Source organism: Canis lupus, chromosome 8 (assembly GCF_011100685.1).
Source record: "Canis lupus familiaris isolate Mischka breed German Shepherd chromosome 8, alternate assembly UU_Cfam_GSD_1.0, whole genome shotgun sequence".
NCBI classification, from domain to species: Eukaryota; Metazoa; Chordata; class Mammalia; order Carnivora; family Canidae; genus Canis; species Canis lupus.
The window spans coordinates 41,651,627-41,676,076 of record NC_049229.1 but is presented as its reverse complement, the minus strand read 5'-3'; the positions used below and the strand labels follow the sequence as shown (position 1 = coordinate 41,676,076).

Sequence of the window (24,450 nt, the reverse complement as noted above, 5' to 3'; positions counted from 1 at the left end):
AGAGAGAATCCTCAAGCAGACTCCCCAAATGAGCACAGACCCCAGGCATCAGTCAGTCCCAGGACCCTGAGATCATGACCTGAGCCAAAATCAAGAATTGGACATTTAGCCAATTAAGCCACTCAGGTGCCCCTGGATAAATGTTTAAAGCATGCTTTTAGGTTAAAGGGTATAAAGTTTAAAAATTCTTGATACAATGAACACCTGGGTGGCTCAGCAGTTGAGCATCTGCCTTCAGCTCAGGGTGTGATCCTGGGTCCTGGGATGGAGTCCTGCATTGGGTTCCTTGCAAGGAACCCACTTCTCCCTCTGTCTGTATCTCTGCCTCTGTCTGTGTGTCTCTCATGAATAAATAAAATCTTAAAAAAAAAAGTTCTTGAAACATATGGGGGCCTGGGTGGCTTAGTCGGTTAAGCAGCCAGCTCTTGATTTCAGCTCAGGTCATGATCTCAGGGTCATGGGATGGAGCCCAGAGGTATTGGACTCCTCCCTCCGCGGGCAGTCTCCTGGAGATTCTCTCCCTCTCCCTTTGCCCCTCCCCCTGCTCGAGCTCTCGCGCTCTCTCTCTTAAAATAAATAAATAAAATCTTTTTTTAAAAACCCCATTTATCCAAAGTAATAAGGAATGTGGTAGAATGTTTATGTGTTAAGATATTTATCATAGCATCATTTACCCAGGAACAGAAAATTCAACCTAAATGGAAATGATGAAATACATTATGATACAGGTATGATGAAATGCTATTCAACCATTAAAATTACGTTTTTGAACTATTTTTAATGATCTGCTAAGATGCTTATTAGCTATTATAAATGATAAATGAAAAAAGACAAAGTTCAAGAATTTTTAAGTAAAAATATATATGTATGTAAAAATACTTATCTGCCTGGATAATGGGATTTGGGTGGTCTTATTCTTTTTTAGTATTTTCTAAATTTTCTATAATGAGCACAAAAATTATCTATGGTCAGAAAGAAAACATAGAAAACATTGCTTAAAGTCTTTTCTGGCTTCACAGATAGAACTCTTTCAGCCTGTGTAGTTACTAGCTCATGGCAATGCTGCTCTGGTGCAGGATACTGCTGAAGGAAGTGCCCCTGCATTTGCTGAGAGCTAGCCTTGAAGTATTCACACTGTTAGCCTGTTTTCTGGTCCTAGCATTGCCATGAAATGGCTGTGGGACCTTGGACAAGTCATTTTATTTCTCTGGACTTCAGGAGTTTTCATTTGTAAAATGAAGTGTCTAGATGGGATGATTTAAGGATTAGATTCTGATTCTATGATTTTGATACACTCATTAAGTCAATGTATTCATTGTAAGACTCCATGATTCACCTTTCTCCAAGTATCTTAAACAGTGGATTCTTATCCATAGCTAAATAAATGACTCTCTAATGGTGGAATTTCACATTGGGCTTTATGAATCACCTACACCCAAACACTGATCATATAGCTCTCTACAACCCACACATTCTAGATATTATCTGACCTTCTGAGAGAGTCAGGGATCCTTCCACATCAGCCTAACTCTTGAGAGGGAAGAGAGGGGTGTCTGCTTGGAAAGCAAGATAAACTCTTGTGTTCTGAGCTTCTTTCCTTTTCCTTCTCCCTTCCCTAAGACTCAGTTGTTCACCACTATCTGCTTCCTCTGTCTTCATCCTCTTCCCTATGGTTGAATCAGGCTTATGTCAGTGTGGTTCCCGGGTGGGCTGGTAGCTCATCTGGGTGAGGAAGGAGTGTGACTCATGCCGAGTCCAGTGAGTCCGACTGAGGGTGGGCTGGACCACGGGCCTCTCCAGGATAGGAACCAGGTTCTATGTATGCCGAGACCTTAGCTTCCTCCTCCTGGTAAGGGCACTGCTAGGTAAGTGCCAGGTAAGTAACTTCCACCTCCTGGTAAGTGCCACTGCACTCTTCCTCCTCTTCCATTTTTGTAAACTCACTTAAAAGCCCCTCTCATAAAATGTAATGCCACCTCTCTAAGCCTTAGAAAGTTGTGTCAATCTGTGACAATGCCTGCTTTCCTGGCATTTGGGAAGAAGAAGCAGATAAACAGACTATACTTGGAGCCAAAGAGGATAAGAATTTCCCATTCTATCCTCTCATGTCCTAGGTTTGAGCCCAGCAAGATTTCAGAGTTCATATTCTTTCCTCCTCTTTCCAGCCCAAGCACTGAGCATCACACTGCCCTGGAGTTGATGAAAATCCTACTTTGTGTGACCTTGGGCAAGTTATTTAACTGCTTTGAGTTTCAGTTTCCTTTGCTGGGGAAGAAAAAAAGGGATAATAAACTAACCTAATGGAGTTGCTGTGCGTTAAATAAAACCTAGCATGCACTACAGACCTGGCTTCAGAAGGTGAGTCTCTGTTTATTCTGAAATGGAGTGGTTGCCCCATTGCTTTTGGACTCACTGGGAGATCTGAAGTCATTCAGTGAGAAGGCTGAAGGGGGGCCATTTCCCAGTGGGAGTGTCCATCGTGGTTTGGGAATTCGCCCCAGGTTGCCTCTGAAAAGCAGCCTGGAGTACTTTGTTCCAACAGAAACTATTCTTCCCTCCTGGGCATCTGGGGCCTTTCCCCTTCCCGGTGAACAATCCGAAGGGGGGGCAGGCCTTTCACACTCAGCGCAAACAACGAACAAGCTGATTGTGTCCTAAGGGTTACTGGACAGAATCAGTATCACTTTTGTTTCCTTTTGTTTCAGGCTCCAATTGGTTGTCCTCATTTACAATTTTGATTACTTTGTTCATCCTGGATTTTCTGCATTATTGGTGATTTTCAAAAATATTGTGTTAAAATAGAATGTATCTAGATAGAGTTGCTTGCATTTCCTTCAAGTTTGCCCCTAATGATGTAATCTCCAGCTCTAGCTTTTTTTTTGGGGGGGGGGGATGTGGGAGGGGTGAGAGGGTGTATTTTGGAGGCAGAGGGCTCCGGCAATCCGTGCCTGCTTCTTTAAACCTGTGACTTTTTTTTTTTTTTTGCGAATGGGAACTTTGCTCTGTCCCCACCAGAGGCCCGGGATAAAGTTCCTAGCCTGGTTCCAGTCCATGCAGTCTGCCCACTCGCATTTCCCCTGAGCTCGGGGATGACTCCGGATTCTTGGCGATCCTGCGCTCCCTTTAGCTCCGTATCGCTCGGGGGGCCACGCGGTAAGTGCCGGGCAGGCGGCTGGTTGAGGCCGGGGGCCCGGGGGCCCGGGGGGCCGGGATGGGGCGCCCTGCGGGGCGGGGAGCGCGGGCAGCTGGCGACTGGGCCCCGGGCGGCCGCCGCAGACCCCCGGGCACCTCCGCGGGGCGAGCGCGCCGGCGGCCCCGAGCGGGCGTGACTTCCTGCCCGGGAGGCCCCGCGGCCGCGGGCCCTGGACGCGGGCCAGGAGGCGTCGCCCGGGCGGGCTCGGGGCGCTCCCTGGGCGCAGCGGGCGCGGGAGCAGCGGGCGCGGGGGCCGCGCACCTGGAGGCCGGCGGGCGCGCGCGGACATGGAGGACGGCGTGCTCAAGGAGGGCTTCCTGGTCAAGAGGGTGAGCGCGCCGGGGCCCCTGGGCACCCCCGGGACCCTCGGGACCCCCGGGCCCGGCTCCCCCGCCGCGCGGCCGGGCGGGGTGGCTGTCGGAGGGGCGCCCTGCTCGGGTGCAACAGAGCGGCCGGGGCGCCGGCGAGGGCAGCCCGTAGGCCGGTGATGTGGGGTGCGGGGCGCTCCCGAGGCGGGCGCCGGGGCTGCGGCAGCTAATTCGGGGGAGCGCCGCGTTGAAATACGCGCTGTTAACGCACCGGCAGCGCGCTCTGTGGCTCGCAGCGCCCGTCTGGGGAGCGTCGCCCGCGGTCCCCCTGCCCACCCCGGCAAGGGGGCAGCCCGGCTGCTGCACCCGCCCCGCGCCCGGCCGGCCCCTGTGCTCTCCCGCGCGCCCGCAGCGCGCACGTGGGCACCGCGTTCTTCCCTCTCCCCCAAGGAGAAGCAGTTCAGGACGCTGGTGGGTGCTGGAGCAGGCGCAGACCCACCAAGGTTGAGCCCACACCTTGTTCTGTCCGCCGCAGGGTGGGTGTCGTTATCACTGAATTCCAGGTGAGGAGACGGAGGGGGCAGAAGGATGAGACTTGCCCCAGAGCCCCAGGACTCTCTGGGACTGCACCCTCGGTCCTCGGTCCCTGCCCACGCCCGCAAGGCCTTCCCCTCAGCTAGCAAGAGCCCAGACAGACGCAGGACTCACAGAGCAAGGTGGAACATGAGCCAAAGAGTAGCAACAAGAGGAAGTTCGAGATTTTAGAGTTCTTTGAACATAGTTGTTCACACTAAGGGTTTATACGGGCATAGAGGCAGAGCCTAGAATCTGGGGATGATCCTTTTGGCTCTTCTACTGAGATTATAGCTTTGGGAGGGAGATGGATGAAGAGGGATGGATGAAGAGGCTCCCCCTTGCTTTGCCTCCTCTGGTGGCCAGAGCGCCCCGAAGTCTCAAATGGCTTTCAGGTCAGTGGGTGATATAGCCATGTAATGTCACACATTATTTGATATAGGAGGGCGGGTGTGTTGTTTGCTCAAAACTGTAAGCAGGAGCAGTAGTAGGCTAATGCCTACTTGATCAAGGGTCAAGCTGGACACAGCAGGTACCAAATTCCAAGCCACTGTAATTAGAGCGATAGGCTGGTCCCTCTGGGTTTGTGGAGGCAGCTGCACCCAGAGAGACAACCTGTGGCAGGGCTTCTGCAGTCTCCCACTTTCCTGCAGCTCATGAGGTGAGAGGAAGAGCGTGACTTGGGCAAGGGTCTTGGAGGGTGTTGTTGACTGTCCAGATAGCTCGCCCCGGTAGGGGCGTAGGGGCCTCCCTCTGTTCCTGGGGTTACCTCCCACCGTTCCCTACCACCACCACCATACAGACTCAGGAAAGCTAAAGAGGGAAGGAAGGACGTGAGTTCTCTTCGGGATGGCCGCCCAGACCTGGGTGGCTGGCTCAGGGAGTCCAAGGTGCAGGAAGATGAGGACAGTCAACAGATTTAGCCCCAAAAGCCCACGGAAGGGGGTTGGCTGAAATGCGGGAAGCTTATTCCAGCCAAACCCAAACACAGGAGTGTGGAGGCTGGCCCTGAGGCAAACGAAAGCCACACCCTTTCCTGAAAGGTGAGGGACCTGGCCTAGGGGGCGGAGGCACAGCTCACAGTTCCCGCCCACCCACGGATCTATCTCAGCTTTTCCTCTTCCCCCTTAATGTCTTTTCCTCCTGGTGGCAACAGCAGCTTCTGTGCCTGCTGGAGAATTTGCAGAGCTATGGCCTCGGGATTCCAGAGATTTAGGAGGGTTTACAATGGGAGACATGGCCTGAGCTGGAAGCCCAGAGTACTGAACAGTCCTCACTGGTGAGGGTGAAGCCGGAGACGGGCAGGGGCATGATGGATTTGGCTCTTACTCCCGCCCAGACACGAAAGAAGCAAAGCTCCAGGCAAAATGCAGGGCACTCACTTGGCCTAGCTTTAAAGGAGGGCCAGGGGGAAGGAAGTGGGATCAGCACGGGCAAGATTGCTTTTCCTTTACAAAGACGCTGAGGCACTTCAGGCCTTGCTGCCCGGCATGACACTCTTAGAAAAAGACATGGCAATGTTAACACGCTTTGGCCTAAAAATTTCCTTTGTGGGATTTTATCTCAAGGAAATACCATTAAAACTTGATGAACAAAGTTATTTTTGTAGTGAAAAACCTGGAAGCTACCTGTATATCCCCACATACACAAATGACTAGGTATATTATAGTTTTGCAAAAAATGCTTATAATATTATAACCCAAAGAGTAAGAATATACAAGGTATTAATAAGGAAAAAATAGGCATAGAATATAAAAGTCTAGAAGGAGTTCGGCTTCAGGCTAGAGGTCTGAAATCAAAGTGTTGGCAGGGCCATACTTCCTCTGAAACCCGTAGGGGACAGTCCTCCCTTGCCTCTTTTGCTTTGGTATTTGGAGGCTGTAAAAGAAAAACCCAGGTTTTTCTATCCGATGTAGGGAAAAACCTTGTTCTTCCCTATTTATGCCTTTATATTTTGAATCTGCTTTCTTTTATACAGAATACTTCCTTTCTGACAGGGCTGGTCACCAAATGTATGGAGGTTTCCCCCACACCAAACAATTCTCTGTGACACCAGCTCATTGCCTGCCGTTTAACTCAATTCTGACACTACGTGGAGACAGTATCATATCCCACAAGTTAAGGGCTCAGTCCTACAAGATTGCCCTCCACCACCTCCACCCTACTCTACCCATACTTTAGACAGTGGTCACAAGCCCGGGTTATCACTTGTGTTTCTGACCAGTGGGGTGTCCTGTGCATGTTCCAATGACTTCCTTTTCCATTTCAATTAATTTGCTACAGTGGCTCATAGAACTTAGGGAAACGCTTACATTTGCCAGTTTATTAAAGGATATGATAATTGCCACAGATGAACAGCCAGTTGGAAAAACTGTGTAGGGCAAGGTATGTGGGAAGGGGCTTGGAGCTTCTATGTCCTCTCCGGGCATGCCAGTAGTCTCAGTACCTCCATGTATTCACTAACCCAGAAGCTCTCTGAACCCCATACTTTGGTATTTTATGGTGACTTCATCACATAGGCATGATTGATCATTAACTTCATATTCAGCCCTTCTCCCTTCTCAAGAGAATGAGGGTGGCACTGAAAATTCCAAGCTACTAAATGTGGCTTTTTCTTAAGGATGACCAGCCTTCATCCAGAAGGCCACCGGAGTCAGTTCATGAGAATAGAGAGTGCTCCTATCACCAGGGCAATTACAAGAGTTTCAGGATCTCTGTGCCAGGAATGAGAGGCGGATATATATGTATGTATATAATACATATATATATATATATATATATATATATATATATATATATATATGTTAACCATCACCTTGCACAGGAAATCCTTAGCATTCCTTGGCTTGTGGATACATTACTCCAATCTCTGCCTTCATCATCACATGGCCATCTTCTCCCTGTGTACCTCAGTATCCAAATTCTCTTTGTATAAGGACACCACTTAATATTAGGGCCACCCTAATCCAGTATGATGTCATCTTATCCTGATTACATCTGCAAAGACCCTATTTCCAAATAAGATCACATTCATAGGTGCCAGGGCTTAAGAATTCAACATATCTTTTAGGGGGACATAATTCAGTCCATAGCAAGTACCATCTCTGCTTCTTTGGGGATTAGGGTCTTGGGCAAGAACTTTCTGGGCCTTAATTTCCTCACCATTAAAGTTAGGGAGTTGTATGGACTTTTACAAAGAGTCCCTCCTGCTGTAACATTCTATGCCTCTTAAGCCCAGCTGTGGATTGCTATCCCAGTTTATGGACTCCCCTCCTTCCTCCACAGGGGTCCTAGGGACCCTAAATCACTTGTGGTCTAGCAGGCCTCTGGCCTCAGCCAGTTACTTGCAGATAAGGAGCCCAGAGAGGGAGGAAACTGCCTGGGTAGAGTGAGGCCTAGGATATTTTTTCAGCTATACTACTGTGGTTTTGGCCTCTGACTCCCTTTACCTGGTGGCTTTGAACCAGTTCCTTGTTTCCTCTGAGCATGGCGTGTTTATCTGTAGACCAGGGATAATGGTGTTCTCCTTCCATTCTGTGGATTATTACCGCAGCCTCCAAGTGAGCTGCCTGCTGTAGTCTGGCCTGCTTCATTCAGCTGTTCTGGCACAGTGTGGTCAGGGTGATATTTTAAACATGAGAAGCTAAGCTTTTTGTCATCTTTCTAGTTAAAAGTCTTCAAGGACTCCTCTCTGGCCGCAGTATAAAGATCAACTTTACAACATGGAACCTGTTGGTTAACTGGACCGGCATCACTTCCTCTGGGCTTTGCCCACAGGCCTCTGAGCCTAATCCATATAGAACCACTTGGAGTTTCTCAAAAGTGGAAGTGACTCAAGCTCTCCCTTCCCTGCCTTCCTGACATAGCTAACTCCACATAACTTCCCAGATTCAGCCCTAGCATCAGCCCTTCGGAGAGCCTATGTCACCCCACTCATGCTCTTTTGAGTTTCCTCCTCCATTGAGCTGCTTCTTGGGGTTTGCATTGTGATATATATTATTTATCTGTTCTGTAATCATCATCCCAAAGTTTAACATCTTAAAACAACAAACATTTATCTCACACAGTTTCCAAGGGGCAGGTTGTTCAGGAACATCTTAGCTGCAAGATTCAAATCTCCCATGAGGTTCTAGCCAAAATGTTGCCCAGTGTGGCAGTCTTCTGAGGGCTTGACTGGCTATAGAATCCAATTGCAACTCGTCTGGCTGCTGTCTGGAAGCCTTGGGTTCCTTACCTCTGTGTAGGGGCTGGTCATGATGTGGCAGCTAGCTTTCCCGGAATACATGGGGGAGAGAGAGAGAAAGAGAGAGAGAGAGAGAGAGAGAGAGAGAGAGAGAGAGAGAGAGAGAATATGACCCCAAGACTGAAGCTACAGGGTCTTTTTTAACCTAAGGTCAGAACCAACAAATAATCACTCTGCCATAGTCTCTTGGTCACATGGACCAACCTTTATACCATGTGGGAAGAAGCTATATAAGGGTGTGAATATCAGAAGGTGGGGTCCCGGAGAACCCCACCAATCATCTGTCCTAGAACTTATCACACTAGCTGGCACCATTGTCTGTCTCCTCCACTGTCTTAGGTCAGAATCTTACTCATCCTTGTCTCCCTGCTGCCAGCACAGTGCTTGGTGCAGTAGTCGTTAGTCATTGATTGTTGAATGAATAGATAAATGAATGAACGATTTCCCTAGTCGTCTCATCAGGATTTTAGTTTATTTGACTTTCAATTCATTTTCCATTGTAAAAATAGTAATGCTTATGAATTTTTTTAAAAGCTAGAAAAGTATTCAAGGCTGTAAATTGAAAAATAAGTTTTTATTCTTTTTTTCTAAGGTTTTATTTATTCATTAGAGAGAGAGTGCGTGTATACAGAGTGAGAGGCAGAAGCAGGCTCGCTCAGCAGGGAGCCTGACACAGGGCTCAGTCCCCGGACGCTGGGATCCTGACCAGAGCTGAAGGCAGACACTTAACTGACTGATCCAGGTGCCCCATATGTTTTCATTCCTGTTGCCCTGTATCCAGTCTTAGTCCTTAGAGATGATAATTATTAACTCTCTTGAGGTATCCCTTCAGGAATTTTCCAAAATAACTACTAGAGTTATATTTAGGTATCACATGAAAAAACATAAGTAAAAGTGCTTTGCCTGGGTCAAAGACTATGGGCGCTCTGCTTCTTGGTGGCTCAGAGTGCTGGGTTTGACTTTGAGGGCTCCACCAGTGACCTTTCCTGCCATCTGTTGGGATTGGAATCCCTCTGCTGCAGCCACAGTGGGCATGGTATTGTTACACAGAGTATTTTGTATTATTTTATTATAAGCAATGATCCAAAGTGTCTCAATACATAAAACCTTTTCCATATCCTGGATGATTTACTCAGCACACATCCCTGGAAGTGGAATTATTGGGTCAAAGAATTTGAACATTTTTTATGAGGGTCACCAGCTTCTTCAGGGTTTCTACCTACACAGTAAATCCTTGCTTATTAGCCTTTCTCCTCAGACCTCTCTCCTTCGCTGGCAGGATTCGTAGTTGCTCTTAAACACATTCCACTGTAGTGAGTTTGAACAGAAAGGGATTTCATGGAGGAATATTAATTACTAAGTACCTCAGGAATACTTGGGAGGGCCAGAGAACCTAGCTAGGATGCTATACAGCCAGGGACAATGTAGCCAGGCAAAAATACCCAACAGCACCACCAGCCATTTCTAGTGGAAACATCACTGCTGACATTATTTGCCATTTGTCCCTGATAGCTCTGGGGACTGGGTGTCAAAAGAATCTGTTCTACCAACACTGTTCTTGCCAGAAATCCCCATTTCCCTCTGTTTGGTGACTGCCAAATACGCATCAGTTCCCCATGCCTGGAAGTGGCAGCAACTTAGTCACCTACCTGTTACCTTTGTGGCAGGGATTCTGGAAAATGTAGTGTTTTGTCCAGAAAAGAACAGATTCTCCATATTGGTTTGTTCTGTTCAACATCTGTTTGTGACACTTTTCTCTCTAACATCTCCAAGCCCCCGTTTCTCCTCTCCTTGTTGTTTTAGTTTGCTAGAGCTACTGGAACAAAAGTACTGCAGACAAGATGGCTTAAACAGAGATTTATTTTCTTGCAGTTCTGGAGGTAGGGTACAAGGTCAAGTTGTCAGCAGATTTGGTTTCTCCTGAGGCCTCTCTTCACAGCTTGCAGATGGGCACCTTCTTGCTGTGTGCTCAGGTGGTCTTTCCTCTGTGCATATGCCTCCCCGATGTCTCTCTGTATGTCTGAGTGTCCTTTCTTTTTATTTCTTTTTTTTTTTTTAAGATTTTATTTATTTATTCATGAGAGACACACAGAGAGAAAGAGAGGCAGAGGGAGGGATCCCTGGGTGGTGCAGCGGTTTGGCGCCTGCCTTTGGCCCAGGGCGCGATCCTGGAGACCCGGGATCGAATCCCACGTCGGGCTCCCGGTGCATGGAGCCTGCTTCTCCCTCTGCCTGTGTGTCTGCCTCTCTCTCTCTCTCTGTGACTATCATAAATAAATAAAAATTAAAAAAAAAAAAAAAAAAGAGAGGCAGAGGGACTAGATCCCTGGTCTCCAGGATCATGCCCTGGGCCAAAGGCAGCACTAAACCGCTGAGCCACCCAGGCTGCCCTGAGTGTCCTTTTCTTTTAAGGACCCCTGTCAGATTAGGTTAGGGCCCACTTCATGACCTCATTTTAACCTAAACACTTCTTTAAAGCCCTAACTTCACATACAGCCAACATTAGGAGTTAGGGCTTTATTTTTTTTTCAAAATATTTTATTTAAATTCAGTTTGCCAACATATAACACCCAGAGTTCATCCCATCAAGTGGGAGTTAGGGCTTTAATATATGAATGTGTGTGTGCCAAGGGGGACATAATTTAGTCCATAACACTTGTGTCCTAAGGTTTAAGATTATTTTGCCCTCATCAGCCAGGATTGCATTCTTCCTGTACACAATCTTTTTTTTTTTTTAAGATTTTATTTATTTATTCATGAGAGACACACAGAGAGAGAGAGAGAGAGGCAGAGACACAGACAGGAGAAGCAGGCTCCATGTAGGAAGCCTCATGTGGGACTCGATCCCAGGTCCCCAGCATCACAACCTGGGCCGAAGGCAGGCACCAAACCGCTGAGCCACCCAGGAATCCCCTGTACACAATCTTTTGAGCCAGCAATTGACTGCTAATGCTGGTCCAGGAGCCCCTCAGTACAAGGTCATCGAGAAAGAGGACCTGAGCTTGGGCCACGTGGAGAGCAGTAGAGAACCCCTGTTGCTGAGGAGTCAGAGACCAATCTTTTTTGTTTCTTTAAATACATCTGCCCACGTCAAGAAAACCTATCAACCGTCGTGTTACACGCCGATCCTAAGTATGGGACAGAGTGGAAAGAGCAAAAAATGTAAAATTCAACTTGACTACGAAAGTCATCTCACATGAACAGCTTGATCACCAGGCAGTGTGATAGCACTTAGACATGTTAATAAACTCTTGTCAGATTAACGTGGTTAGAAGTTCTATTTAGCTGCCGTAGTAAATTCTGTTTGGGCACAGCCCAGTGCTTGCTCAGTCAACTCCTACAACTTTTGGTTCCCTAACAGCACTTAGAATCACTGAGCAATCACAATACCACAGATAGGTGAATTCAAGGAGCCTTTGAAATTAATAAATGCTAGGAAATGTAAGGAAATGAGGGAATTGGGGAAATGGTCTCTGATTCAGATAAAGCGCATCTCTCTTAGTTAGAATCTAATCCTTATTGGGCTTTGCTCTGAGAAATATGCCAGGAAAGTTGTTTTAATAAGTGTATACTAACCCCGTTCTTTTCTGATTCCTCAGTAGACATTCCCTTATCTGTTGATCTATCTCTTTGCCTTTACCTGACTATCCTGTCCATTGGCTCTGTGGCTCACCCGAGAACACCCCCCAAAATACCCTGCCTTTTAGGCTTGCCCCTTAGCAAGATTATTAGGGTCCTTAGCACTGTTAGACTGTGGCTTCAACTTTATAAATTGTTCACGTCCTTTGACTAGTAATATTCTTTCTAGGAATATATCCTAAGGGAAAAAAAATCTGAGATGCAGATAAGAATTTATGTGCAAGGATATTTACTGCAGAATTGTTTATAACAGTGAAAAAAACAACCTCAGTTACAAACAGCAGATTGACAACTAAATGTTGCATCTACCTTGTGCTTATTAAAAAACATATTTCAAAGAAATATATTGGCGTGAGAAGATGCTCTGCAAAGCTCAACGAAACAAAAACTAGATAATAAAACTATATGTAACATGGTCTTGATTTTTTTAAAAACCAGAAAATAAAAACTAAGAGGAAAAAAAGACTTTAGGAAAATACAGTGTTAGCAATGGCTGTCTCCCAGTGATAGGACTTTCTTTTCTGCGTTACTTTGCAGTTTCTTTCAAGGTTTATAATCACAGAAAAGGTCAACTGGGAACTGGAAGGTCAATGCCAAGGATGTTTGTTACATACTCAAAAGAGTTGATAAGGAGATCCAGACAAATAATGCTTTTTTCATGAAAATGAAAATAAAAGGTATGATTTTGAACTGGATCCTTTGGCTATTAAGGACACTATTGGGCCAGTTGGCGAGACTTGGATGGGGGTTGTGGAATCGATGAAAATAACATTATTGGAAATTTCCTGATGTTTATGGTTGCGTGGTGGTTATGTTGGAAATATTCCCCTCAACCCTTTTTTTGTAGCAGACACACATGAAATACTCAGAAGTGATGGAACATCATGTTAAAAATTTACTCTTACACGATTCTGTAAAAAAAAAAAAAGTTCTTTATTACTATTCTTCAGCTTTACTCTGAATTGAAATTATTTTAAAATTAAAAAAAAAAATAAAATGAGGTTTTTAAAAAAGATAATGCTGTCTCCCTTTTTGAACAGTAGATGGCATGGCACAGTCTGGATACCTGTGCCGTAGGACAGACACCTCTCCCCGAACTCAGTGTTGTCCCCTCAGCTGCCTCACTGCAGGGCTCTCCTGTCCGTCCTCAGGGTCACATTGTCCACAACTGGAAGGCGCGATGGTTCATCCTTCGGCAAAACACACTGCTGTACTACAAGCTTGATGGGGGTCGGAAGGTGACCCCTCCCAAGGGCCGGATCCTTCTGGATGGCTGCACCATCACCTGCCCCTGCCTGGAGTATGAAAACCGACCGGTAAGTGAAGGCCCTTGTTCCCCTGCCTTGGACTCTCCCACCTCTGGCCTCTTTGGTGAGGGTGGTGTGGGTGAAGAGCTGAGTTATCATTGAGAAACCTAAATTGAAGTCCCGCTGCATTACGTACCAGATGTGTGATGTTGGGCAAGTAATTGAACCTCTCTGAGCCTTAGTTCCTCATCTATAAAATGGGGTAAGTTCATGACACCTTGATAGCTCCCATGATTGTGCCGAGGATCATGAGAGGCTAATGGTCTGTCAAAGCACTTTGTGGGCTAGGAGCACTACACAAATGGGAGCAATTAGTGCTTCCTTGGAATTTAATATGGTGGCTTTCATCCCCTTGAGGGGGGTATGTGTTCCTAAAGTCAGGTGCAGTTTCAACCCTATCGTCAAAAAAATATCTGAATTAGTCATTTTTGGAGGGCCCATCAGGTGCCGAGAAATCTGCTAGGCTTGCAGGAGTCAAGGGAGAAAGTGGTAAGAGCGTTTTTCCTTGAGTTATTAATCTTATTATGAAAGCAAGTGGTTAACTAAAAAACATTCCGAATTCCAAATGTTGGCACAAACATAATTAGCTGTAGAGAACACTGTATTCCCGAAGAGGAGGAAGATGTAATTATGGGCTCTGAGTCAGGTACAGCATTGGAAGGAATAGAGATTTGGCAAAGATCTGAAAGAGGAGAGAGGCAGACGTTCTGGGCAGGTGGAAAGTCTTGAGTAAATGTGAGGGGAGACAGGGATAGATTTGGAGATAACAATGGCCCCTGTGGCCAAAGGGGAATGTTCACAGAGGGAGCAATGGGAGGTTGGCTGGCGCCAGACGGAGGAAATGCGGAGTTGTTGAAGGTCCTGAGTGAGAGAATGGATGGGTGAAAACGCTCTTAGAAGGACTAAAATGAGGAACTACGCTCTGTTCCTAATAAGTTATTAGATCCATAAAGAAGGGTCTTACACGTTCTTCTTTCCTTTTTTTCTTTTTTTAAGTATTCTTTGTATGGGGCTCGAATTCACAACCCTGAGATCAAGAGTCACACGCTCTATTGACTGAGCCAGCCAGGCGACCCACCTTTTTCTTCTTTCTTTTTTCTTTTTCTTCTTTCTTATCATGTTTTTCTTCTTTGACTCTTCTAGACCAATTGACAAGCCTGATTACAAGAAAATATTCACACAGTCTACTCTGGGTGGTGGGTTTCCCGGTATTTGTTTTGTTAACCTCTGTACTCTTCTGTAGTTTTGAATCTTTCTCAAGAAAACAAAAGGAGCTATTAAAATAACGAGGCATGAAATAGGGCAAGAAGTAGGGGGAGCACAAGAAAACATTATGATATGTCCACAGGACATGACTGGAATTTGAGGACAAAGGAGAGGTAGATATTGAGTGTCATTCCAGCCTAGGAGGCTGCAAATATGAAATGTCCGTCTACAATTTCCACTGCCAACCTATAGGTGCTGCTGATTAAGAGGGAAAAGTCAGGCCGGGTAGTGTTCTGTTGGGTACCGGCAAGGCTGCTGGAGAATGCCCAGGCTGGGCAGACTGGGGCTACATCTTCCTCTTTGTAGCATCACAAGACCAAACACTATGGACACATGGCAGACGATTAGCAAATGTTTGCTGGATTCATGTTTAAGAAGGAAGACAAATTTACAGATAAGTGAGATGATTTTAAGAGGAAAAACACCTACTTTTCTAAGTGAATTTAAGACTCTAGTTCTCAACAACACCCCAGAATTTATAGGTTAACTTCTTGACCCGATGCCCCTTAATAATTATTAAGGAACAGTAGACAGGGGAAGTGCTGGTAGAATGGGCTGGAGATACAAAAACTTTCAAAAAAGGAAACAAGTTGGGGATCCCTGGGTGGCTCAGCGGTTTAGCACCACCTTTGGCCCAGGCCGTGATCCTGGGGACCTGGGATCAAGTCCCATATCAGGCTCCCTGCATGGAGCCTGCTTCTCCCTCTGCTTGTGTCTCTGCCTCTCTCTCTGTCTCTGTGTCTGTCATGAATAAATAAATAAAATCTTAAAAAAAGGAAACAAGTTAAATTTGCTAATTGGAGTTGTGAGCTTCCTGTTAATTCTCAGATTGTCTGTCATCTGCCTGGTTCACGAGTCCTTGAGCTGGAAGAGGTCATGAGGAGCCCATAGGTTCACTAAGAACAAGTTATAAAGTATATGTGTGTGTATATATTTAAATTAAGGAAGCTATATAAGAGTATGTGTGGATTTCACATGGAATTTTATAGTCTTTCCTAAAATTCTTTCATTAAAATATTGACTGCCAACAGAAAGTTGATTTTGTTCTCCCACAATGCTAATGAGTGAGTCAGTGTTAACTTGGAGGAACAGCCTCATGGTATTCTTTGAGACTGTGAGCCTGCCTTGTCTTTATCACTATTTAAAAAAAAGTTTATTTATTTGACAGAGAGAGAGAGAGAGAGCGCGCACAAGCAGGAGGAACAGCAGGCAGAGGGAGAGGGAGAAGGGTTTAGCAGGGAGCCTGACATGGGGCTCAATCCCAGGACCCTGGGATCATGACCTGAGCCAAAGACAGACACTTAACTGACTAAGCCACCCAGGTGCCCTGTCTTATCATCATTTTTGTTGTTAGTTGAGAGGAGGGATGTTAAGTTTACAAGCAAAGGAAGTTGGGAACTAATATATTAGAAAACAGAACGGTAATGAAACAATGCACCTGTTTTCCAACAGAAGCGGCAGGTCCAGTTTACTTGGATGAAATTTAATAGGGTCAACATCCAAATCCTACAAAGGTAAAAAAAAAAAAAAAAAACCCTCTGTGCACATTTAAAGAATGGAGGAGATGCAGCCTATATCAAAAAGACTCTCAGCTGGGCACCTGGGTGGCTCAGTGGTTGAGTGTCTGCCTTTGGCTCAGGTTGTGATCCTGGGATCCCAGGATCGAGTCCTACATCGGGCTCCCTGCATGGAGCCTGCTTCTCCCTCTCCCTCTGTCTCTGCCTCTTTCTCTCTGTGTCTCTAATGAATAAATAAATAAAATCTTTTTTAAAAAAGACTCTCAGCTGACTGCACAGAGTGTGAGTCTACTGAGTCAGATCCTGCCACCCTGTATCCCTCAAAGCTTTCCTGGGGCAGCAGGTTCCATTCCCGGGGTCCTAGCTTATGAGAATGTCGACCAACTGCAGAACATGTAGCAGAGCATGAACCAGTTAAGAGATGAAACCATATCCTATGAGAAGTGTGTGAGATACTGGAGATGCTGAGACTAAAGAAAAGAGCGCTGAAGGGAGCTTAGCGAACAGTGCCTCTGAGGTAGCTATTCGTACCCCCACATGACAGATGAAGAAAGTAAGGCCCGACGGCGTTGCTTCCTGTGCCCAAGCGTCTGTAGCTAAGTGGCAGAGCTGGGACTTGCATTCCCATCAGCCTGACTTGAAAGCCAGTGCATCTCCCACTTCAGCACAGCCGCCGTCATGGGAGGTCAGGTTAGTCTCTGTGGTTCTAGAAGGCGAATTGGAAGCAGGGAGGCAGAGTGCCCAGAAGCAGTCCCTGTGCTCAATAGTCTGTGCCAGAGGGAAAGCTTACCTTTTGAGGCGGAGGGAGAGCTCCCTGCTGCTTGAGGTATGCCAGGGGAATCTTTGAAGACCACTCCCTGGGACGCGGTGGAGGGATTGAGCTTTTGGCAGCCGCTGGGCCTCGGTGTCCCGGGTTTGCTGTGGCCCTGTCATCTTTGCTGCCTTGCCTGCGGGTCTCTCTGTGCTGGTGTGACCGGCCATCTCTTCCTGCAGCTCCTCATTAAGCTGAAGACTCAAACATCCACTGAGTACTTCCTGGAGGCCTGTTCTCGAGAAGAGAGGGACGCCTGGGCCTTTGAGATCACGGGGGCTATCCACGCAGGGCAACCGGGGAAAGTCCAGCAACTCCACGTTTTGAGAAACTCCTTCAAGTTGCCCCCTCACATCAGCCTACAGTGAGTGCCCAGCCCCGCCACCCCTCATCCTGCCTGGCTTTGCTGCGACCTCTTCTGTCTGTGGGACGCAGGGAGTAGGGCTCTGATGTTGCTCCACGGGCCTGTCCGGTACACCATTGTGCTGCAGGGCCTTCCGGCCTGCCTGGCTGCCCCGCTCCCAGTAACCTCTCAGGGCCTCTGCTGCTTTTGCCCACTTCGGTGTCCTGAAACCCTCCCTCCAGTTTCAGCCAAGGTGCCCCAGGCTATGTCATAGCCCCCCAGGAATCTCCACTTGCCAAATCATTGGTCTGATTTGCAGCCTGGGTGGCAAGAAGGATGTGTTTAGGCAGCAGCTGCATTCTTGCTTGGTGAGGTTCCTCATCCATCCATTCGGACAGCAGTTACTGAGTGCCTACTGCATTCCCTATATGCCCTGGCTGTTCAGGAGACACAAATGTGAATAAAGAAGATCTCATCTCAAGTGCTTTCCAACTCAAGAACATAGATAGAAAATGAGAAAAGATTTTCCACTGGTGGCCAGAATCATCTCACAGAACAGAAAACAGGTCATTGGTAGAGGCAGTACACTAAAGTAGGGATGAAGGAGTTCATCTGCAGGAAACCCCCCCTAACCTCCAAGATAGCAGAACTGTCAAAGACACAGGACGAGTCCACTTCTGGGCTCCCAGAGAGCTCCGTGCCAGGCCCTGAAGTCTTTTATTGTACATTCATTTGCTTTAAAATGAAAAGTCACACAGCTCTTTAATTGTACTACAAAAGGAATACCTGTCTCACATAGAAACGAAATCCTACCTCTCAAATTCTGATGCATCCCCAAATACTCCTCTTGCTTTGTAACATATATCACACCGGTTGCCCCTTGCTTTATACCTTTATACCTTGCTCCTTGGCCCCTCCCTCATATGCATTGGTGAGATGAGGGTTCCCTCTCCTTTGCCTTCCTTTTGTGTAGTCGCATTGTGGACAAGATGCATGACAGCAGCAGTGGAATCCGGCCAAGCCCCAACATGGAGCAGGGAAGCACCTACAAAAAGACCTTCATAGGTGAACCTCCCCTCTTGGGGGCTGGGGCGGGCAGTGGAAACCAAAGCATGGTGACCTGGGACTCGGCCATGTTTGACCTCCTATGTTGAGGCCAGAGCTGCCTCCGGCCAACTGGTTGGTCTGAGATGGCCACATGTGGGTGGGCCTTCAGTTGGCTTTTGAGTCCAGCCCAAGGCTGCCCAGGAGGTTAAAGTCAATGAGGTCACAGTCAAGCACCCCCAGGGAGGCTAATCTGTAGCCTGTCATCTGACTTGTGCTGCCCTTGCCCCAATGCAGGCTCCTCTCTGGTAGACTGGCTCATCTCCAACAACTTTTCTGCCAACCGTCTGGAGGCCGTGACCCTGGCCTCCATGCTCATGGAAGAGAACTTTCTTAGGCCGGTAGGTGTCCGAAGCATGGGAGCCATTCGCTCTGGAGATCTGGCCGAGCAGTTCCTGGATGACTCCACAGCCCTGTACACCTTTGTAAGTTAGGGAGGGAGTTCCTCTTGTCATTGGGTCAGGGAAGGAGGATGCAACAGAGTGAGGGCTGGGAGTCCACATTTTTGGGCGAAGGTCTAGGGCTTGGGCACCCCTTCACCTCCAGGTGGAGTGAGCTTTCTGTATTGAGAATTTTCGTTTTCCCCTGCGGTCGCCCCCAGAGTCTAGAACTGGGACTTTTTGGTAACAAAGTCCCTGTTTTTTCCTTTCTCACTAGGCTGAGAGTTATAAGAAGAAGATAAGCTCCAAGGAAGAAATGAGTCTCAGCACCATGGAGTTAAGTGGCACAGTGGTCAAACAAGGCTATCTGGCCAAGCAGGTATGCCTGCCTTGGAGAGGCAGGAGATGGACAGGATGTCCCCAAAGGGTGGGAAGGGCGAGAGGGCAGACGCTACTTACCAGCAGAATCTGCTACAGCAGGAGCTGGTGGCAGCTGCAGGGAGCAAATCAGGAGGCATGAGCATGCTGGTTCTCTCTCTCTCTCTATCTCTTTCTCTCTCTCACACACACACACCCAGACACAGAGACATTCAGAATAAAAGTACACACAAGTTGTTATCACAATACTAGGAAACGTCTGCAGCCCTGCCCAGGGCATGCACTCTTCTGGAAGGGCATTGCTTACGGGTTGGTGTTTTGCATTTGCTGGCCTTCAGCTCCCTGACGCTTCCTGGGGTCTCTGCCTTCCTCTGTGGGATGCTGTACACCTTCCTGATGCACTTTTTGAACAAAAAAAATAATACTTTTCTCCACCTACTTCAGTAGATTGAAGATGAAATCCTGTAGTGTGAAGTCAGTGTTTAAAAATGGACTGTGGCCCCTACTCCTAACCGTGTCTGGGGGAGTATCCCTGTTCCAGGCACATCTGACACACAGGCTGTTCTGTGAACAAAGTACCACGTCCAAGCCCATGAAGTGTGAGCAGACCTTCTGCACATGCCTCGTGTTTGTGCGTATCCTACACACCGTGTGAATGTGCACGACTGTACAATGGACACATGGTGCTCAGTGCCATTCCCATTGTTACTTGTGGCACGCATTGCTCTTGTCACCTGGTTCTTGCGTATTGGGATCCCCATCTACTCTTAGATTATTTACCATGCGTGTGGCTGCCTATCTGCCCCAAAGGGCCCGCCTCCGAGGCCTGATGCGAGCCTAGTGAGGGGAAGTAGCAAGTACCTGGAAGGCCACCATCAGGGTTCGGGAGGGACTCTGGATGTTCCAGGCTGGAGGGCTAAGGAAGCTTTGGGATCTTGGGGGCGAATCCAGAGAGTCATACACATCAATATCTTATACATTTGGACTTTAACATGTAATTGATCATTTCTTACTTTTTCTGGTGCAGAATTTCTATGTGTGCGCATAAATACATGCAACTGGGTCTGATTTTGTCACTTGAAAGTTGGTGCCCTTGGGTTTAGGTTTGCCTGTGAGTTCTTAGTCCAGTTGACACCTGCTGCCTCCCATCCTCCCTACACCCTGACTGCCGGTCTGGGTAATGCTCCCCTTTTCCTTCCATGCTGACCCTCTTTGCTTCTGTCAATTCAACGAACGGTGACAGTATTTTTGCTAAAATGTCTCTGAGCAGGGACATTCACGGCAACGGACATTGCCATTGCAGTGGCAATCCTTGGGTCTCTGGCGGACTCGTTCCAGAAAGTAGTCCCCTGTAGCAAGCTGTCTGGGGCATTAGATGCAGGGACATGGGAGGAAACAGCAGAGCTGTCACAGGTGAACCTTGAACCCTTTCTTTGCCTCAGGGGCACAAGAGGAAAAACTGGAAGGTGCGGCGCTTTGTGCTGAGGAAGGATCCGGCTTTCCTGCATTACTATGACCCTTCCAAAGTGAGTGCCACATGTTCACTTGGTGGCTGGGTGTAAGGCTTCAGTCCCTTCTCTCCCGAGCTCAACCAGCAGCTGGTTGTACTTCCTGCCTCTCTCCTGGCATCCGTCCCCTCGCTTCCACAATACAAGCTCTACTCAATGGTCTGGTCGTTTCTCTCTTTCAGCACGTTGTTGCCCGCCCAGAGGGTTATCATTATTTTGAGAGCAAAGCATTTTTTAGTTTCTGCAAAGCTTTCTGTGTGGCTGGAAGGGTGGGGTGGGCTGATAAGGAGACTCCTAACTGGTGCTCCCCAGCCGCTTTGCCCCTTTCTGTGCGGAAATCCCATGAATTCTGCCCCCAACATTTATTTTTTTTTGTCCCCACCGATGTTGTGGAAAGTTTCTTTTACCATGTACTGTTTAAGCCATAATTTACGGATTTTCTTGTTTTCCAATCAATCGAAGAATTGCTACTCTGAGTTTTGGATAATAAGTATGTATTATTGTATGAGGAGTTGATCTAATAACAGTCAAAAGCAAAGATAAAGGGCCTTTTAGCTGGCCTGTTCGGCCTTGTCTTGGTAGATGTATGATTTTCATTCAGTTTTTTTTTTTTTTTTTTTTCATTCCAAGTTTCAGTCAGGAATCCCAGCCCTAGGGGAGAGCACTGCAAGGAGTGAGAAGGAGCCCTCGGGGACCTTGCTGGCCAACAGAGGCCAGTGGGCCAGGGCGGGGTGTGGCCTTGCCCTGCCGCTGCTAGCAGTGAGACAGAGCCCAGACTTGTTACTGGTGCATGTAACACAACCACATGATGTCCTAATTCAGCTTCATCTTCTATTACAGAGGACTCTCACTGACTTCTTTAGCGGGCCCAAGGGTGGTTACAGGGCAAGAGTGCAACTCCTTTTTCCTTTTTGTGCATTCACACTTTGCCTAATCAGGAATTCTTTCTGCTGCAGGAGGAGAACCGGCCAGTGGGTGGATTTTCTCTTCGTGGTTCACTTGTGTCTGCTCTGGAGGATAATGGAGTTCCCACTGGTAAGGTGCAACTGGCCTTGGGCTCCTCCCAGCCTCACTCTCAGCGATCTGCTGGTGGACTGAGCTGTGGGGGCTGAGTAGATCTCAGGAGACGATGAATAGTGTGGGTTTTGGAGCCAATTTCAGAATTAGGGAAAAGGGCATATGGGGTGTTCTTAGTGGTTTTTTTTTTTTTTTTTTTAAGATTTTATTTATTTATTCATGAGAGGCAGATAGAGGGAGGCAGAGACACAGGCAGAGGGAGAAGCAGGCTCCATGCAGAGAGCTTGACACGGAACTCGATTCCGGGTCCCCAGGATCAGGCCCCGGGCCGAAGGCTGCACCAAACCGTCGAGCCACCTGGGCTGCCCTGTTCTTAATGTTTTAACAACACAACTAAATAAATCCTTGTCTCTCTTATGCTTTCCCGTTTCTGTGCTTACTGGCAAATAAACATTCACCTTAGAATAGTAGCCTACACAGTGTTTAAAGGTTAGCAACACACTTTAGTATCTATTAGCACACTAACCTCACAACAGGCAGCTAAGAAAAACAGTGTATTATTCCCATTTTATGGATGTGGAAATTGAGGTTCAAAAAGTTAAAGTCAGGGATCCCTGGGTGGCGCAGCGGTTTGGCGCCTGCCTTTGGCCCAGGGCGCGATCCTGGAGATCCGGGATCGAATCCCACATCGGGCTCCCGGTGCATGGAGCCTGCTTCTTTCTCTGCCTCTCTCTCTCTCTCTGTGACTATCATAAATGAATAAAAAAAAAATTAAAAAAAAAAAAAAAAAAAAAAAAAAGTTAAAGTCAAATCCCAAATCTGTCTACTTTTAACATAAACGTGTTGGATTATTTTTTTAAAGATTTTTTATTTACTTATTCATGAGAGACAGGAGAGAGAGAGAGAGAGAGAGGAAGAGAGAGGGGCACAGACACAGGCAGAGGGAGAAGCACACTCCACTCAGGGAGCCTAATGCGGGACTCGATCCCAGGTCTCCAGGATCACGCCCTGGGCCGAGGGCAGTGCTAAACTGCTTGAGCCACTGGGGCTGCCCCACGTATCAGATTCTTGGATGTGAATGGGACTGTAGATCTGTGGTTAGTGCAGGGAGCAGGCCAGGAGGGCACAGGTGAGGGATGGGGAATGAAAAGGACGAAATGAGGAAAGTGGGCATCTGGTGGGATTTCCTAACCACATGCATTGGTATTTAAGAAATACTTCATTATGTGTATTTTTGTTTGTGGTTCAGATGACTTCTAGCTGAAAGCAGACATGGATATCTACTCACTGATTTTTCTTCTGCCTAGGGGTTAAAGGAAATGTCCAGGGGAATCTCTTCAAAGTGATTACCAAGGATGACACACACTATTACATCCAGGCCAGCAGCAAGGCTGAGCGAGCTGAGTGGATTGAAGCTATCAAAAAGTTAACGTGACGAGGGAACATGTTCCGGAAGGAACAGAACCAGGATTCCTCCCTCCTACTGGATGGTACAGACAAGACTTCCTGGAGAATGGGATTGTGTTAAGACTTTTAGCTTCTTTGTAATATTTTGTATGGCTTTCTCTGAGACTGGAGTTCCTTAGATCACAATTGGCAGTGGTGCTATTTCCTTCCTCACCTTCAACAGCCTGGAAACGCTAGAACAGCTGTAAGACGTCAGTGTCTTGACTTTCATCCATTTTCACAGCTAGCCATCCCTTTGGCACCAAAGTAGGTTTTCCTGTCGTAACACTAACTAGCCAATATTGTAATACTAAATAAAACACTAGTCTCATGTTGGCTCTGAAATGCTGTCAAAAACTAACTTCTCTGGAATTAATAAAAACTGACATGTTTCTATTAAAATTGCTGTATAGTTTTATAGTTTTCATAGGTTTTTCATGCTTGAGGCTATACAAATTATTATGCAAGATTATGAAAACATCCCAAGTGATCTGTCACTAATGCTTCATCCTAAAATGGGGATGATGGCAAAATTTTGAACGTTGTTTTGCTTTGAAAAATAAGCCTATATAAGCATATTCACTGCAGAAATCATGGACTCAGTTGAGATAAGTCACCTATACAACAGAGTAAAATTACAGCATTTCTATGAAAAACAGCAACTCAGAAAAGAGGTGCAGAGCAGAAGCTGCTAAAGGACAGAGAAAGATGTAAACGGTGAAAGAATTAAGGAATGAAATGTTGGTTTAAAAGTGAACATTGAGACATAGATACGAAGAAGCTTCACCAGTTTGGGAGGTTAATCTGAAGTAGTGAAAAGTCTGTATCATACAGTATCTTTAAAAACATTTTTATTACTTTCAAGTTTATACAGTAATCTGGCACAAGCTACTGTCAGCATTCTTGCCAAGTACAAGTGCTTAGACTTCCTTTAATGAATAGATATGTAACTTACATTTAAGGGGAGTAGGTACTTCCAAAGTGCTTAAGGAAAAAATTTTCCTTTTAAATAGTTTGAACTGCCTCCTCTTAGTCTTGTCTAGAATACCCAACCTGAATGATCAGGAATTCCAAGCTAATGAGGTTTTATTTTATTCCTTACATTGTAAGAGACTGCCTTTTAAAGCACCATTTTCCGTTTGGCATTTCACCAAGGTCTAATGTCCCTGGAATGTTTTATTGCTCTTTGAATATCAACAGGTGTTTATCTAAATTAAACTGCATTTGGTTTGATGGCTTGACTCCAAATTGGCACAACTGCACCCTGTTCTGTATAGGGGTATCAGAATCTTCAGGTTGGAAAAGTAGATGGCCATCACCTTGAGGCGAATGAGGGGAAATTCTTGCCGAGGTACTATAGTACTTGAATTTTTAAAAATCCCAAACCATTTTAATATAATGATTCTTCACATAAAAG

The 24,450-nt window shown here is 46.7% G+C and overlaps 1 protein-coding gene across 1 annotated transcript; it reads left to right on the top strand.

Annotated features, from left to right (window-relative positions):
* Positions 1–3,413: 3,413 nt before the first annotated feature.
* Positions 3,414–23,438, top strand: PLEK2 (pleckstrin 2). Its single transcript, XM_038544991.1, has 9 exons — positions 3,414–3,522; positions 13,108–13,272; positions 17,040–17,221; positions 18,174–18,265; positions 18,542–18,729; positions 18,962–19,063; positions 20,505–20,588; positions 21,527–21,605; positions 22,895–23,438. Exons 1-9 carry the CDS (start codon positions 3,481–3,483, stop codon positions 23,020–23,022), a joined length of 1,062 nt encoding a protein of 353 aa, XP_038400919.1. The 5' UTR covers positions 3,414–3,480; the 3' UTR covers positions 23,023–23,438.
* The last annotated feature ends 1,012 nt before the right edge of the window (positions 23,439–24,450 follow it).

Coding starts and splice junctions, on each gene's coding strand:
- PLEK2 (XM_038544991.1), top strand. CDS start 3,481: ATGGAGGACGGCGTGCTCAAGGAGGGCTTCCTGGTCAAGAGG. Junction 18,266..18,541: donor CTACAAAAAGACCTTCATAG/GTGAACCTCCCC, acceptor GCCCCAATGCAG/GCTCCTCTCTGGTAGACTGG. Junction 20,589..21,526: donor ATTACTATGACCCTTCCAAA/GTGAGTGCCACA, acceptor TTTCTGCTGCAG/GAGGAGAACCGGCCAGTGGG.